The sequence below is a fragment of the Brachyhypopomus gauderio genome, chromosome 16 (assembly GCF_052324685.1).
Source record: "Brachyhypopomus gauderio isolate BG-103 chromosome 16, BGAUD_0.2, whole genome shotgun sequence".
Taxonomy (NCBI): Eukaryota; Metazoa; Chordata; class Actinopteri; order Gymnotiformes; family Hypopomidae; genus Brachyhypopomus; species Brachyhypopomus gauderio.
The window spans coordinates 15,671,705-15,687,363 of record NC_135226.1 but is presented as its reverse complement, the minus strand read 5'-3'; the positions used below and the strand labels follow the sequence as shown (position 1 = coordinate 15,687,363).

Below are 15,659 nucleotides of genomic sequence, written 5' to 3'. Positions count from 1 at the left end.
ACATAGTCGTTCTGATGCTAATGACTCCCCCCACCCCCCAGGAGTGGATCAACATGACCGGCTTCCTGTGCGCTCTGGGAGGCGTGTGCCTTCAGCGTAGCACCACGCCCTGCCTGGCCACCTACAGCCCGCCCATGGGCCCCCTGGGCGACCGCAAGGACTCCACCATCTCCGTGGCCTCGTGCGAGGTGAACAGCGAGACCCCGCTGGGACGCTTCCTGGAGCGCCTGCTGGCGCTCATGGTGTGCACGCACGAGAAGGTGGGCGTGCAGGTCCGGTCCAACGTCAAGGACCTGGTGGGCCTGGAGCTGAGCCCCGCCCTCTACCCCATGCTCTTCACCAAGCTGCGCAACAGCATTGGACGCTTCTTCGACACCCAGGGCCCGGTGAGCGGCGCCGTCATGTAAATGGGTTTATTGTGGATTGCTTTCAAAATCTCTGAATGCTCTTGTGAGAGACTTTTAGCCACAAGGGGGTGCAGTTGCGACAACAAGATGTTCTGAACTCGCTTCCACAATTATATACTGTCCAGATGCAAAGCTGTCATCATTTCTAAAGTCATGACCGTGTATTCTCCAGGTGCCCATAACGGACACTAACACGCTGTTTGTGGAGCAGACCATTGCCATCATGAAGAACCTGCTTGACAGTCAGACAGAGGGCAGCTCTGAGCACCTCGGGCAAGCCAGCATTGAGCACATGATGCTTAACCTAGTCAGGTCTGCTCACATCTCTCTCTCTCTCTCTCTCTCTCTCTCTCTCTCTCTCTCTCTCTCTCTCTCTCTCTCTCTCCCTCTCTCCTTCCCTTTAAGCTCATGCTTCATATCACAAAAATAGGTGGCACAGTGATAAGTGTTTAAATCATTACCAGTCGAAAGCGTTGAATCTTGCTTCAATCCACGTGATGAACAATTATAGTCTAGATGGATCTAAACTGTATTTGGTTACGATTACTTCATATATAATTTGCAAATATGTTAAGCAAACAGTCATATCGAACGCTCCATCAGTCCGACCTGGCCCGTGTCAGCCTGTCAAAGGGATAACTGAAGTCTTGTAAATTGTAGTTGCCTGTAGCAAAGGACTTTGACCAGATGCCCAACACGGCGTAACCCTGTCTGCCTGCCTCTGTAGGTATGTGCGCATTCTGGGGAACGGCGTCCATGCCATCCAGATAAAGACCAAGCTGTGCCAGCTGGTGGAGGTGATGATGGAGCGGAGAGATGATCTGTCCTTCTGCCAGGAGATGAAGTTCAGGTGACTGCACCTCCTCAAACGTCTTTCAGCCTGACGCCCATCACGGTGTTCAGGCCCATCACGCGGGCTGCGTTCAGCCCCTTCATCAGGGTGGATTATGAGACCATTAGGATTGCTGTACTTGACGAGCATCGTAATGAGAGCCCAAATGTTTTTTAATAAAGGTTTTGCCTCCTTCAGGAATAAAATGGTGGAGTATCTGACTGACTGGGTGATGGGGACATCCAATCAGGCAGCGGACGACGATGTTAAATATCTCACACGGTACAGTCTCTTCATCCCAGAATTCTTGCCATGGAATCTTTATTGTTTTTGCTTGTTGTGGTCTCACACACTTTGGTGTTGCTGGCTGCAGGGATCTGGACCAGGCCAGCATGGAGGCGGTGGTGTCTCTGCTGGCTGGGCTGCCCTTGCAGCCGGAGGAGGGGGACGGGGTGGAGCTGATGGAGGCAAAGTCACAACTCTTCCTGAAGTAGGAGCACATGCACACACACACACACACACACACGCACGCACACTCACCCTGGTTCTGGACTCAATTCCCCGATATACACTACCCAGATTACTCCGATTACTCTACCCAGATTTCCCTGATTTTCTCCATCAAGAGCTTATTGCACGCTGCAAGCTTCCATTCTATGTTTCCCTCTCTGCCCCGTCCTGAACTGCTGGTTTTGGTGTTGTCTCTCAGCTGTCGTGCTGCAGCAGTAGTGAACCGTGACCATTAAACCTGGGCCCGCTACCATCCCCCCCGGAAAAAGTAGTTTCCTCTCCTAATTAACTGCAATAAAAATTTTTTTTAATTGAGACAACAGTACAGCTTTAAAAACGCAATACACAATAACATCTATACTAGATAACTTCTTAAGCAAAATAAGGTTCCCACAAAATAAGGTTCACAGCTCCGTGTTCCTCGGAAGCGGAATATGTAAACAACGCGCACGAGGGCATCAAAGGACTGAATCGAAACTAGCTAGCGGTGGTACGTTAACGACAGCTAGCGTCGCCACAGCGGGTGGAAATTATCATACAGTTAAGCCCTCCCACTAAGAGGGAAGATATGATTGGTCAATTTTACTGTCATTTGAAACTGGTATTGCGCTGAATTATAACTGCCAGGCCCTCTGTAAACGAACAGCGGGCATCACAGTCCTGATGGGGGGAGACACAGGCTCACAGGCTTCCACTTAACCCCTCACCTTCAAACACAGATTGAATAGACACGGGTGAATAATTTATTTGCTTATATTTTTGTAATTGTTTAGATGTCGATTGTCAAACTGTAAGTAGATAAAATAAAATTGGATAAATTATATATATTTATGTTTTAAGAATGTTTTAGGTCCTCTGAGAGGGCGTAGAGGGCCCTGACGGTTCCCCACTGTGCTGCAGTCTGTAACCCGGTCGTAACCACCCCCCCCCCCCCCCCCCCCCCCCCCCCCCCCCCCACGCCGCCCACAGGTACTTCACGCTCTTCATGAACCTGCTGAACGACTGTAGCGAGGCGGAGGAGGACGGGCAGCAGGCGGGCGAGCGTAAGCGGGGCATGTCCCGCCGTCTCGCCTCCCTGCGCCACTGCACCGTCCTCGCAATGTCCAACCTGCTCAACGCCAACGTGGACAGCGGCCTCATGCACTCCATCGGTGAGGACGCCACGGCCCGGGGGAACCGCGTGGGATCTGAGCAGTGGTGGTATTAGCAGAGGAGAAGTGTTTTGTTTCCCCGAGCGTCACGGCGCTGTTCCTGTGCCTGTCTACAGGGCTGGGCTACCATAAGGACCTGCAGACGAGGGCCACCTTCATGGAGGTGCTGACCAAGATCCTGCAGCAGGGCACGGAGTTCGACACCCTGGCCGAGACCGTCCTGGCCGACCGCTTCGAGAGGCTGGTGGAGCTCGTCACCATGATGGGTGACCAGGGAGAGCTGCCTATCGCCATGGCGCTGGCCAATGTGGTGCCTTGCTCCCAGTGGGTAAGGAGCCAGGAAGTGTGTGATTGGATACAGAGCAGAAGACGGTCGTTCTGATTGGATGTTGAGCCGTTGTCGGTCTGTGTTCTCCAGGATGAGCTGGCCAGGGTGTTGGTGACCCTGTTTGACTCCAGGCACTTGCTCTATCAGCTGCTGTGGAACATGTTCTCCAAAGAGGTGGAGTTAGCAGACTCCATGCAGACGCTCTTCAGAGGCAACAGTCTGGCCAGCAAGATCATGACATTCTGTTTTAAGGTCAAACAAGTTAATAATGAAGTTCTTCCTAAAGGCTCCAGACCGTTTTGTATTTGTTAATATAAAATATTCCAGTGTAACGTGTAGTTGGATAAAGCTGCATCCAGACCTCTTCCATGGTTTACGTGTTGCAGGTGTATGGAGCTGCATATCTCCAGAAACTTCTAGAGCCACTGTTGCGAGGAGTCATCACAACTCCTGACTGGCAGCATATCAGTTTTGAGGTGGACCCCACCAGGTATGCTGGTTTATGTTGGTATGCAGCCAAAACCTTGTATTGTCGTTTTAGAAGGAACCTTTTATACCCACAGAACATTAACACAACTGTTTGGAAACCTGTATCCTAAACTCTGTAAGCACCCACATGTTTGGGTTACGTTTCCTCATTTTGTCTCTCAAAAACTGAAAACTTTCCAGTCGCACCTCCTTTGAGCTGTTTATCGCTAATAATTTCCGACTTAAAACGCGTCGTTTTGGCAGGTTGGAGCCCAGCGAGAACCTGGAGGAGAACCGGAGGAACCTGCTGCAGATCACGGACCGCTTCTTCCTGGCCATCATCAGGTCCTCCAGCGAGTTTCCTCCGCAGCTGCGCAGCGTGTGCCACTGCCTGTACCAGGTGTGCCCTCCTCCGCGTTTAGCCCCGCCCCCGCACACCTGACCGCTCCACACCTGCTCCCATTGCCACGCCTCTGCTCGCGCTCTCCCCTGTCGTTCCATTTCTAAGGCTTGTGAGGTGCGTTTGGAGCTTTGGTGGGCCGGCAGGTGCCTAACGAAGGCCGCGGTGCCGCTCTGTCTGCTGGGCGGCACCTTCGGACTGACTGCACCATGCAGCCGGTCATCCTGACCAATCACTGGCTCTCTCCAGACCCCAGACATGTGATTTGAGTTGACTGTAAAATATAGGCCAGCGTCGTCATATTGAAGATGTCAAACCCAGGAAGCAGTGTTTTTGCTTCATTCTTCTCTCATCGTGTGGTGAAACGTACGGCACTAAAAGTAGTGAAGGCGAGTAAATCGGGTATTCAGAGCATGAGAGGTTTGCTGGAGAGAGCCTGTGAATCACGTAATCACGCGTGGACCGTTTTAAAGCTGATGGGACCGTCTTGGAGATGCAGATTAAGCTTAAGACAAACTGCAGAATTCCCACGGTTGGTGGTGCAACTCAGAACGGGTCTAATCCGGCCCAACCCCACATGCTTGCTTCATTTCAGTGTGGCTGTACCTCTGAGCCGCCTCCCCTCTCCTCTCCTCCACAAACACGTGTGGTGTAGTTCCCTTGTCTGCCCACTGTGTGGCGCCACACGTTTTGGCTTCAGCTCTTCACTCTCACCATTCCGCCCTCTGCACCACCTGAATTCTACACCCGTGCTTGTATTTGTCTTTGCTCATGTTGCTCCATTATAGACAGCTTGCAGCTTAACGTTCAGTAGCTGGTAAGTAGTCGGCGCATCTTGGAGTCAGTGGTGGAATCTTTGCAACATGGCGCTTGCGTAATCCTAAGGCTTCGGTGCCGGTCTCTCCTGTAGGCGTGTGAGGCTCAGACGCCGGTCTCTCCTGTAGGCGTGTGAGGCTCAGACGCCGGTCTCTCCTGTGGGCGTGTGAGGCTCAGACGCCGGTCTCTCCTGTGGGCGTGTGAGGCTCAGACGCCGGTCTCTCCTGTGGGCGTGTGTGGCTCAGACGCCGGTCTCTCCTGTGGGCGTGTGTGGCTCAGACGCCGGTCTCTCCTGTGGGCGTGTGTGGCTCAGACGCCGGTCTCTCCTGTGGGCGAGTGAGGCTCAGACGCCGGTCTCTCCTGTGGGCGTGTGAGGCTCAGACGCCGGTCTCTCCTGTGGGCGTGTGAGGCTCAGACGCCGGTCTCTCCTGTGGGCGTGTGAGGCTCAGACGCCGGTCTCTCCTGTGGGCGTGTGTGGCTCAGACGCCGGTCTCTCCTGTGGGCGTGTGCCCGCTGTATGGCCGTGTGCACCATGTGCCCTGTTGGCTGTGTGCCTGTGCTGCTGTGACCTCTCTGTGCCCATCTCTGCCCTGTAGGCTACGTGTCACTCTCTTCTGAATAAAGCCACTGTTAGAGACAAAAAGGAAAACAAAAAAGCCGTAAGTCTCCCGCAAATTTATTTTTGTTCGCCACCATTTTTGGGTTGATCTTTTTTTTTTCTTCTTCTTCTATTTTAAGTCATTCTGCAACACACCAATTTTATTTAGTTCATCTCGATAAAAAAAAATATCTTGATTTTTTTTTAAATTATTTTTTTGGTGATATTCTTTTGTTTATTTTTACCGCAAAACATTGTTCATAAGCAAGTCCGTGCACAATCCTGTTAACAAAATGGCATTACTAACCACTTACTAACTCAAGTCCCCATGGCTGAAACTTCATGGGTCACTAGCACCCTGTCCCCCATTCCTCTTCCACCCTGTCGGTCTGGATTGGACCCGGACGGGACTGACTAGGTGCAGGACCTGTGGGTCCGGTTCAGGGGCCGGGAGACAGGGCGGGTAGGTGCAGGACCTGTGGGTATGGACAGGCTTTCCCATTTGTCTGTATCTCGCCGACACAGATGTGGTAAATCTGTGGCTTTTCTGTGAGTTTTCTCCATTACGGAGGAGGGCCCTCCTCTGCCATGGACACTTTTGCGGACTAGAAGAAGTGTAGTGTCTGAATTCAACCACTGCTCCAAAGTCAGAGGTAGAACCGTAACTTTGTGAGAGTTTACGTTAGGTGAGAGTGTGTTGTATCCTGCTTTGGTTGAATTTGACTTAAACCTTCTTATTGCCTGCATTTGCTGTGTCTCTGTCCCTGTCTGTCTGTGTATCACCGTCAAACTGGGTATTGACATTGTACCTGGTGTATGATGTGAACAAAGAGTGTGTGTGTGTGTGTGTGTGTGTGTGTGTGTGCTGGTCACCCTGAGGTTGGAGCAGTACTTTCATGAGTCCTCACAGCTGCATGCGTGATGTGGGTGTTTCCAACTTGTTTCTAACGTACATGTCCTCAACATGTGTGGTTTTCTCCAGTATGTATGCTTCCACTTTCCTCCACTTGTTGTTAAAGGGTCATTTATTGATATCACTGCCTTTTTTTTGCCTTGCTACATCCACAGTAATCGGTATCATTCGTGTAATTGGAACGGTGTTTCATTGATAAGGTGTACATCTTTGACAAGAAGTGAAATATATATTTTTAAAATCACATTTATCATTTAAAGATCAATGTACTAAATGCAGAAACTGCAGAGAGTTGCTATCCAGCAGCACGCTTTTCATATGGATTGTTAAAATACACGTTGTTAGTGGTCTGCTGAAGAAGAGCGGAGAGTATGATGATGTCGGGGGGGGGTGATGTCGGAGGGGGGTATGATGAGTCGAGGGGGGGTATGATGATGTCGGGGGGGGGGGGGGTATGATGATGTCGGGGGGGGGGGGGGATGATGATGTGCATGATGACATCATGGTGCATTATGAACTCTTCAGAGCTTCCGGTGTTGCTGCAGTTTTTCTGCACTTGAACGAGTCATCTGAGGAAATGCAGAATTTGAATCATAAATCGTTGCTATATAGTCCTGATACATGCACACAATGCTTCGGTATTACGGTTTCTTTATCATCCCTTTTTCCCTTTCCCTATTATTATAGTTTCTTTATCTTTATTTCTGTCTGTTTCTTTAGTTCTTTTCTTTTTTCTTTTCCAGATATTTTATTTGTAGTCGTTAGAGATGTTTTATAGAGAGTAACTGATTATGGGTTGGATTATGGGTTGCCAGTGACTGAGTGCGTGTTTGTGCTTGTGTCGGTCATCATTGTGAGGTGGCCCAGATGGTCACGTCTGCTTGCATGTTCCCATCATGCAGTACGGTGGGGCCGAACAGAGCATCTTTAGCGCAGATTGTGTGACCTTTCGCACGTGTTCAGATTAATTCCACACTTCCACTTCACAGCTCCCGTTCTGACCCCCATCTCTGAGCTCTGTGATCCTGCCGTCTGTGTTGTCCTATGTCCGCTTGTCCATCTAACCTTCAATATAAATATGCTGGCATGGCTTCAAATAGCTTGAGATGGTGGTGGTTTGTTTGTTTGTTTGTTTTGGGGTGGGGGGTGTCACTGCACCCTCCCACCCTCTCTGTTCCTGCCTCGCCAACCCCCCCCCCCCCCCCCCCCCCCCCCCCCCCCCCTGTGCTGTGTCAGTGTGCAGGTGGTGAGCCAGCGATTCCCCCAGAACAGCATCGGCGCCGTGGGTAGCGCCATGTTCTTACGTTTCATCAACCCGTCCATCGTGTCCCCGTACGAAGCAGGCGTCCTGGACAAGAAGCCTCCTCCGTGCATAGAGCGTGGACTCAAGCTCATGTCCAAGGTGGGTGCATGGGGGGGTTGGACAGGGCAGAACCGGGCCTCTTCTTAAAACGCGTCTGCTTAAGAGGAACTTATTCTCAGTATTACCCCTTCTCCCCGTTAGATTCTCCAGAGTATCGCCAATCACGTGCTGTTTACTAAGGAGGAACATATGAGGCCTTTTAATGATTTCGTAAAAAGCAACTTTGATGCTGCTAGGAGGTATGTATCTGTACAGTGGCAGCCAACACAAGTTTGGTTTCCAAATTCTGCTTAAGTTTTGCACTAGAGCAACAAGGTTTACATGGACAACAAGTGGTAAAGCACAGACAAAATTCCAGATTTAAGACAGATTTAAGTCTCGTACTACATAAGCAAAATATATCTGAGAATATTTAACTAGGCATGGCTTGAGGTTTTGTGTTATTTCAGCAAGATTCTAATTGGTATGCCGTAATCTTCCCTACTACATAACTACATTAACCTCCTAAATGAAATAAACTAAATACACGCTAAATTAAACTAGGCAACTTTCCACATCTGTATATCATGTCTTGGCTGGTTATGTTTCAATATTTTGCTGCCCGTTACCATTTCTTAAATGATAGTTTTCTTTCCCATCAAGGATTTAAAGTTGCTCGTTCTCTTGTACAGGTTCTTCCTGGACATAGCGTCCGATTCGCCCCCCAGCGACTCGGTCAACCACAGCCTGTCCTTCATCAGCGACGGCAACGTCCTGGCCCTCCACCGCCTGCTGTGGAACAACCAGGAACGGATCGGGCTTTACCTCTCTGGCAACAGGTGCGCTTGCAGGATGGAGCGATGTGGGTCGGAAGTTTAAAAAGGCACCAGCACCGACATTCTCATGAAAGTGTGAAGTCTGGTGGCGTTGTGCTCTGAGGAAGATGAAGACCTCTGGCCTCAAACATTCCTTCTTGTTCTTTCACACATTCACACTTCCACTTTCCTTGACACTTACCTCACATTTTCTGCTTGCATTTCTGCTTTTGGTAAACAACAATGTTTGTTAAATATGTCTGTATTTAGGACCACGTTTCACAGCAAGGTTGTGTGGTTTTCATATGATGACCCTGTCTGCCCCTCCATTGCACCAGTGTTCTCCTGTGATACTGCCATGCTTCTGTTCATTGAAGAAATCGCTCTTGCTCTTTCAAAACTGCCTTGAAATAATAATGACGCGTTTTTAATCAAAGTCCTCACTTGTGTTCGGCAGGGACCACAAAGCTGTTGGCAGGAGACCCTTCGATAAGATGGCTACCCTGCTGGCCTACCTTGGCCCACCTGAGCACAAACCTGTAGCTGACACTCACTGGTCAAGCCACAACCTCACCAGCTCCAAGTTTGAGGAGTTCATGACCAGGTGCTTTCCCCTTCCTTTCATCTGTGAGGAGTTGGTACAAGTCATCTAGATTAATGAAGAATAACCAGGTGCAAATACTGCAGTTTTGGGCTATTTCTGCAGAGATTATGAATTCTAAATTCTAAAAATGAATTCATTTAATTAATTAACATGAATTAGTCATTCTTTCTTGATCATTTTGTTGGTGCCTTTGAACATTGCAAGTTCACTTGCTGTTAGTTGGGAGCAAACCGTTAGTTACGATGCATGTTTCTTTTGAGGGAGGTCCCATTAAATAATGTGCAAAGACTAAAATTGTTTGTGGCATCCCTGATTATAGTATTCACATTTTATCTCTGAATGTTCTTACCTGTACATTCATACACTTTTCTTCCCTCATGGGGTTGTTTTTTTTTTTTTTTTTTTAAGTAGTGAATTTTTTTCACGGTTCTCTGATGAAATGTTCTCTAATATAAAACAAGAAGATGTTTCAAAGGGCTAGTGATTCTTCTATTATAATACTTTATTATCCTCAGGCACCAGGTCCACGAAAAAGAGGAATTCAAAGCTCTGAAGACACTGAACATCTTCTACCAAGCAGGAACATCTAAGAGTGGCAACCCTGTCTTCTACTACATAGCTCGCAGGTAAAAGCTCCGTTATGTGGAATATTGACTTAACGCTGTGCTGAAATACAGCTGAGTTAAATGTCTCTGTGCATCAACCTTGTCCAGGGCTAATGGTTCTTTTGTTTTATGCGTATGGAAGGGTAAAACGGTTTGTCGGCTATAACCAGAGAGGGTACACTACATAACAAAGTAACCTCTCAAAAGGAATGTGAGAGTACATTTTACTATGTTTATTTATAGTAAAACAATTGTATTTGTATCATTCACTGTGCTATCATGGAAGTGCCTGTATGTGGAAATCATGTTCTTTTGAACTTGGTTTGTGTATTGTAGTTTATAGCCTCATTCTTGCTTATTGTCCTGAGCCACAAAATGAGAGTTCGCAACAAGAGCTTTCAAATGTTTGGGCTACTGAAGGTTCTTTCCTCTTTCTGTGATTTGTAGAGACTACAAAGCACTATTTTGTTCAGGTCTATAACAAATATAGGGACATCTTGGACAGTTGAAGCCAAATATAGTTCAGAGGATAAAGGCCGTAAACAAACGAGTCGGTGCATTTTGCATTTTTAAAACACGTTTTGTTTTAATTGTAAATTCTAAACCAGCGTTTTGCTGAATCATTTGTTGACAGATGTTTGCAGTAGTGAGGTTCATGCTTGTCAATACTGCAGCCCACCAGCTGTGGCGCTGTTGAGTTTTGCAAGCTATGTAGGCCGTCTTTCACATGCCAGAGAGGAAAACCGGTAACTAGGGACTAGATGGCATCTACATTTGACTGATCATTAAACTGTGTTGTATACATGTTTTGTTGTTTTTTTTTGTTTGTTTTTTAATATGTGCCATTCATCTGTTTATTTGTATAAGTTTGAAGTTACTCTTCAAACTGCACTGAGTTTGCTCTTCTGTTGCAGTGATATTGGCATTTTAAAACTAATGTGCTAAATATGCTAAACCTCAAAAACTAATTTTTTTTTTCAGCATTCATAGTCATTTTGAAAGGTTTGTCCGATTTTGGTTCTAAAGAGTACAAAAATAACACTTGCATAGACCTTGACGGGGCAGTTTTTTGATTCAAGAAACAGTCAATTACAACCGTGAGCGTAAAGAGTTTAGCCATATTGTGTCCTCGTTATTTGGTTTATCGGACCGTGTTTGATGATGATAATGATGAGGTATTTTACTACACTTGCCTTACACACTTACACTAGTAACAAACAAAATTGATGGCTGTTAGCCTCAGTCTCAGTTGCTATAGTAACAGCTTTCTTAGTTTCAGGACCAACTTGTGTGTATAAACATTGGGCAGTGAGACAGACATGATTCAGTGTGAACCCATATTTTTTGGACTAAATGAAACTGAATGTTCATTGGCTCGAATGAACTGCTGAAATGAGATCACTAGCCCTTAACTGGAGTGCTGTGCTGTATTGGAATCCCAGGCAAACTGTACCATATTCAAACATTCGATTCAGTATACAATTATTAGCCCTACTTTTACGTAATGGCATAAAAGTTTCTAAAAGCATTCTTTAATTTATTGTGTAACTCCTAAAACTAAGCATTTGACAAAGAAACATTGTAAAAAAATTTTAATGACTCTGAATGCTTGAAAAGGTTTTCTTTTTTTGAGGTTTAGTGCAAGAATATTCCTTTAAAATGCACGTGCTCCGTGTTATTTATCGGGTAGGTTGCTGCCGATCTGTATAAACTGTCAGGTTGCGATCTGACTCTTGAAGTGCAGTTGTCGAACATGACTGTCTCACTGCAACGTCTGCATGGTAATACCCATCTCTGGAGTCACAAGTTAAAGATACAACAACGCCGAGTTGCGTCTCTTGTCTTGGTGGTCAGCTGTAACGTGTTACAGGCTAACTGCTAGGCCCTGGATTGAACGAACACACACACACACACACACACACACACACACACACACACACACACACACACACACACACACATCTGTCTTGTTTTGTCTTCAATTCAAGGTTGGTTATCTGTTTTCCCTTCCTGTTAGCATTGCACCTGCTACTCTACTAGTAAAGCACTGAGAAAATTGGCTCTAGGTCACAGAATGCCGCTCGACTCCCACAGAATCACGGCCCCGGTGCTAAACGCCCGTGTCATTTTTATAGTGCCGCTGAGTAAATGGGAGGGTCAGGCTTTATTCGGTCACAACACCAAGAGGAAAATGGCTGACCGATCTTGATGACTCTCGGAGTGAGTGAGGACCCAGCCGTGGATGCTCCGTTATGAACCTTATGGATGGTCCACTAGAACCTTATTTACGTCCTTTCAGTGCTGGGCCACGCAAAGGTGACTGTGCTGCCAGTGTACCTCAGTAATGAGGATCACCTGCTGCTCTCTCTATTTCTGCTGTTCTGAGCTCAGCAAAACGTTATGGATAAAGTGTTCTGGTTCTTGAACCGCTGACAGGGCGTCTCTTTATTCTGCGGTTTAAATGTTGTTCCTCTGTTACTGCTGTTACTGCTGTCATGAGGTCTTACATTTCATTCATAGCAGACTGCAATCCAGATGGGTTTTTTTTTTTTCAATTGCATACAGTTTAAACTATGAAATGCAACAGTTTGTCAATGGACAAGCATAATATATTTTCCATACCAAGAAACTATTGTTTGTAGTTTAAATTACCTGTAGACATGTCTTGTTTTGGTTTCAGTATGGATGTGCACAACTACATTTTGTAGAGGATGTTCAGTTAGTTCAAAGCATACAGAGAATATATACTGTAGAGAATACCCATAGATGGAGTAACATTCAACAGCATGTGCGGTTAAAACCAAGGAGTACAGACCCTCCTTTGACATTCATGAAGTTTCAGTTTGGCTTTCTATTGTCTTAAATCCAGACCAAGGGCTAATTTGTGATCCTTGTTCTAGGATTACGCAGAATTTAGAAGGTGCTGAAAACGACTGCCGCAATCCAAAGGCTTATGGAGAGAGGGCTGCGTGTGTGGGCCGGGGCGCTTGTGCTGCGGACCTGCCCAGTCCCCGCCTTCTTGGCGCTCCGCACGCGGATGGTTGTGCTTGTCTGGCTCGAGGGGCCGCTGGGGGTGGATGTCAGTAAACCCCCACGCTTGGTCAGCTCTCCTGCCCCCGAGGCGTTCCCCGTAATGCGGTCGTGAGGCAAATTGAGCAGCGCCGACTTGGACAGATACCCGGCCGTGACCGCCTGCATGGGTGGCCGGCGGCCGGCGTCGCGAGCGTCTGCGCCCAGGGGGGGTTCGGTGTAGGAGGCCGAGTGCCAGCTTCTGCCCGTGGCCAGGTGAGCTTCCCCGCACGTGGGCCTGATGTAGCACGGGCAGCCCAGCACTCTGGCCGGGGTCCGCTGCGCCCACTGCAGCAGGGGGGCGATGTTCTCCTCCTCCTCGCACGCCCACGGGTTCTCCCCCAGCGTGAGGAGCCGGAGGGCCTCCAGTTGTTCGAACGCGCCCTCGCTCAAAGAGGCAAAGCGGTTGGCGTGAAGGTAAAAGCGATTCAGCTGCCGCATGCGGTCCAGTGAACCGGGCAAGATCTGAAGCAGGAAGTTGTGGGACAGATCCACCACCTCCAAGTTATGGGGCATGTTGGTGGGCACGGTCCAGAACTTGTTATGGCTGAGGTTGAGTGCTTGCAGACTGGGCAGGGTGTTGTTGATGAAGACCACCCGCTCCAGCTGGTTGTTGGATAAATCCAGGTACTGCAGGTTCCAGTGGTAGGCGGTGTCGTTCTTCTCCAGCTGACGTATGCGGTTGGCGGAGGCGTGGATGTCCCACAATGCTCTTGGCAGGCCGGAGGGCAGGCGGCGGAGGCGGTTGTGAGAGATGTCCAGGGTTCTTAGGTGGGCGAAGTGAACGAGGAGGCCGTCCAGGTCCTGCAGACGGTTGTGGGACAGGTTGAGGAAATTGATGTTGTGCTGCAGGCTGTCGGGCAGGAGACTGAGGCCGCGGGCGGAGCAGTCCACCGTCCGGTGACCCCTGCCACAGGAGCACATCGGGGGGCAGACTGCCAGCACAGCCGCTGTGGAAAGGAACAGGAGGAGAAGGCTGGCTAGCATAGCCGCGGGCATCACGTTAGCCATCCTGGAAAATAGAAGGGTAGAAATTACATTGGTTATAGCACCACCTGTTTTGTTTTTGTTAGTTAATGTGCCATGAACAGCTTTCTTCCAGTTTGTTTATGGCTGAGAACAATATTAACATTCCAAGCGAGTAATCTTCCCTATTAGCGTATAGTTAGCCATGGGCTGTAGCACTTGTGGTGTAAAGCCCATATGTGTGCAGTGATTCCTTTTCTTATATAACACACTTCCATGGCCTGAATCAAAGTATATAATGTTTAGCAGCGTTGCCCTGGAGGACGGTATTGGGGGCGTTAACCGTGCGTGCCGCCCATCTGGCTGGCCTGAGAACAGCCCCCTGCAGTCCTGTGGTTGCTAATTCGCCACAACTCTGCCATTTTCACCACCGAGTAGCACTGGCTGGTCTGACGGATGCGTTCCGCGGGACGCCTGCTGTCCTGGCCATGTCGTAAAATTCTAGAATTCAGCCACACAAATGACCTTGATCGACTCCGTGTCTTGGGTTCTAATCGCGAACGAGACGTTCCTGAAAAAGTTCGCCCTCGAATAGGGAGCGGAACTCCGCCCCCGACGTGCTCATCAGACATGTCGTTGCCTGCCGTGGCTCTAGCCGCAAGGACGTTCAGCCCGATCGGTCCCACACGGAGCCTGCTGAGCTGTCCTGTCCGGCCGTCCTCCCGCTGCTCGGGGAGGTGAGCGGGTGTCCGGCCCGCTGCCGTGTTCTTACGCTCGGCCGGGTTTGAATCCCTGCCAGGTACCACCCCCCCTCCCCCTGCTGCAGTGAGGTGTTGGACCGGAGCGTTTAGCCTGCTTACCGCCTCCTGCGTCTTCTCCTCTCCCTCGTCCCTCGTTAGCTGCCTGCTCGTTGGGGCATCAGCACCCAGATATGCTACATCACTGTGTGTGTTCGTGCGAGCACGCCTGCATGTGTGTGTCCAGATTGTGATGTCACAATGGGGTTCTAGAAATTTCAGGCATTCTCCAGGTGTTGACAACCAGCCAACGTATTTAGTTTCCATAACGTGTATAGAGCGGTTACCGAAAATCCATGCATTGCAGTCCGTAGCATCATTGCTGAAGAATGAAGTCGTGAAACAGAAAAAGGACTATAAAGTGTATGTGGGGATGGAAATGGTTACAGAGACGAGAAAGATGGCATACTGATTCAATGTGAAGTCCTTGACATAACTAAGCAAGTTCACACCCTGCCCTCACCTGATTGCTTTTGATTTCCATGATGAAAATGACTTACCTCATCCCTTCATCAGTTAGTCGGCATGTCTGTCTGTCTCTCTCTCACCCTCTCTTTCTCTCTCTCTTCCTCTCTCCTCCTCTCTTCCGGACTCCTCTCTCTGCTGCGCACAAGCCGAGTCCTCCTCTGCTCCCTTTTTTTTTTTATCTGGAGCAGGAGAGCATCATTTCAGCATCTACCTTTTATTTCTCTCTTTTCTGATGTTCTGCATGGCGGTTCAGTCCTTCAGTCCTTCTCAGTGCCCCCCCCCCCACCCCGCACCCCCCCTACACTCTTTACCTCTCTTCCACTTTCTCTCTTCCCTTGTCTCTCTTTCTCTCTCTCTCTCTCTCTCTCTCCCTTCCCCTGTCGCACTCACTCACTCTCTCTCTCTCTCTCTAAATGACCCCCTCCATCATCCTCAGTCTTCCCCTATCACGCCCTCCCTCCCACTCTGCGTGGTAACCAGTAACGAGCTGCCAGGCGGGGCTCCCGTCTGGGCCGGAGCTGCTGCCGTCTCCTCTCCTGCGGCGGCCGTACCGTGAGTGAGTGAGCGAAC

The 15,659-nt window shown here is 48.9% G+C and overlaps 2 protein-coding genes across 12 annotated transcripts in view; one reads left to right on the top strand and one right to left on the bottom strand.

Moving 5' to 3' along the window:
- nf1a (neurofibromin 1a) overlaps positions 1–15,659 on the top strand; it is a 51,816-nt gene that overhangs the window by 13,779 nt on the left and 22,378 nt on the right. For 7 of the 9 annotated variants that reach the window (XR_013121544.1, XR_013121545.1, XM_076975922.1 and 4 more), the window contains exons 20-35: positions 42–386; positions 580–719; positions 1,135–1,257; positions 1,438–1,521; positions 1,613–1,729; positions 2,719–2,900; positions 3,017–3,228; positions 3,319–3,480; positions 3,615–3,718; positions 3,961–4,096; positions 5,509–5,571; positions 7,667–7,825; positions 7,928–8,025; positions 8,458–8,604; positions 9,038–9,184; positions 9,700–9,810. Coding sequence is in view for 7 of the 9 variants with exons in the window: in XM_076975922.1 (XP_076832037.1) it covers positions 42–386; positions 580–719; positions 1,135–1,257; positions 1,438–1,521; positions 1,613–1,729; positions 2,719–2,900; positions 3,017–3,228; positions 3,319–3,480; positions 3,615–3,718; positions 3,961–4,096; positions 5,509–5,571; positions 7,667–7,825; positions 7,928–8,025; positions 8,458–8,604; positions 9,038–9,184; positions 9,700–9,810 (2,330 nt within the window). In the remaining 2 variants the exon portion in view is untranslated. The remainder of the gene's footprint in view (positions 1–41; positions 387–579; positions 720–1,134; positions 1,258–1,437; positions 1,522–1,612; positions 1,730–2,718; positions 2,901–3,016; positions 3,229–3,318; positions 3,481–3,614; positions 3,719–3,960; positions 4,097–5,508; positions 5,572–7,666; positions 7,826–7,927; positions 8,026–8,457; positions 8,605–9,037; positions 9,185–9,699; positions 9,811–15,659) is intronic. The other 2 variants (XM_076975923.1, XM_076975921.1) reach the window with 1 other exon arrangement.
- Positions 9,700–15,344, bottom strand: omg (oligodendrocyte myelin glycoprotein). 3 transcript variants are annotated; one of them, XM_076975928.1, is made up of 2 exons: positions 15,122–15,344; positions 9,700–13,870 (listed from the first exon to the last, which is right to left on the bottom strand). In XM_076975928.1, exons 1-2 carry the CDS (start codon positions 15,124–15,126, stop codon positions 12,703–12,705), a joined length of 1,173 nt encoding a protein of 390 aa, XP_076832043.1. In that variant the 5' UTR covers positions 15,127–15,344; the 3' UTR covers positions 9,700–12,702. The 3 variants fall into 3 exon arrangements, with proteins under 3 accessions (XP_076832043.1, XP_076832044.1, XP_076832042.1); XM_076975929.1 differs by lacking the exon at positions 15,122–15,344 and adding an exon at positions 14,685–15,098; XM_076975927.1 differs by lacking the exon at positions 15,122–15,344 and adding an exon at positions 14,350–14,640.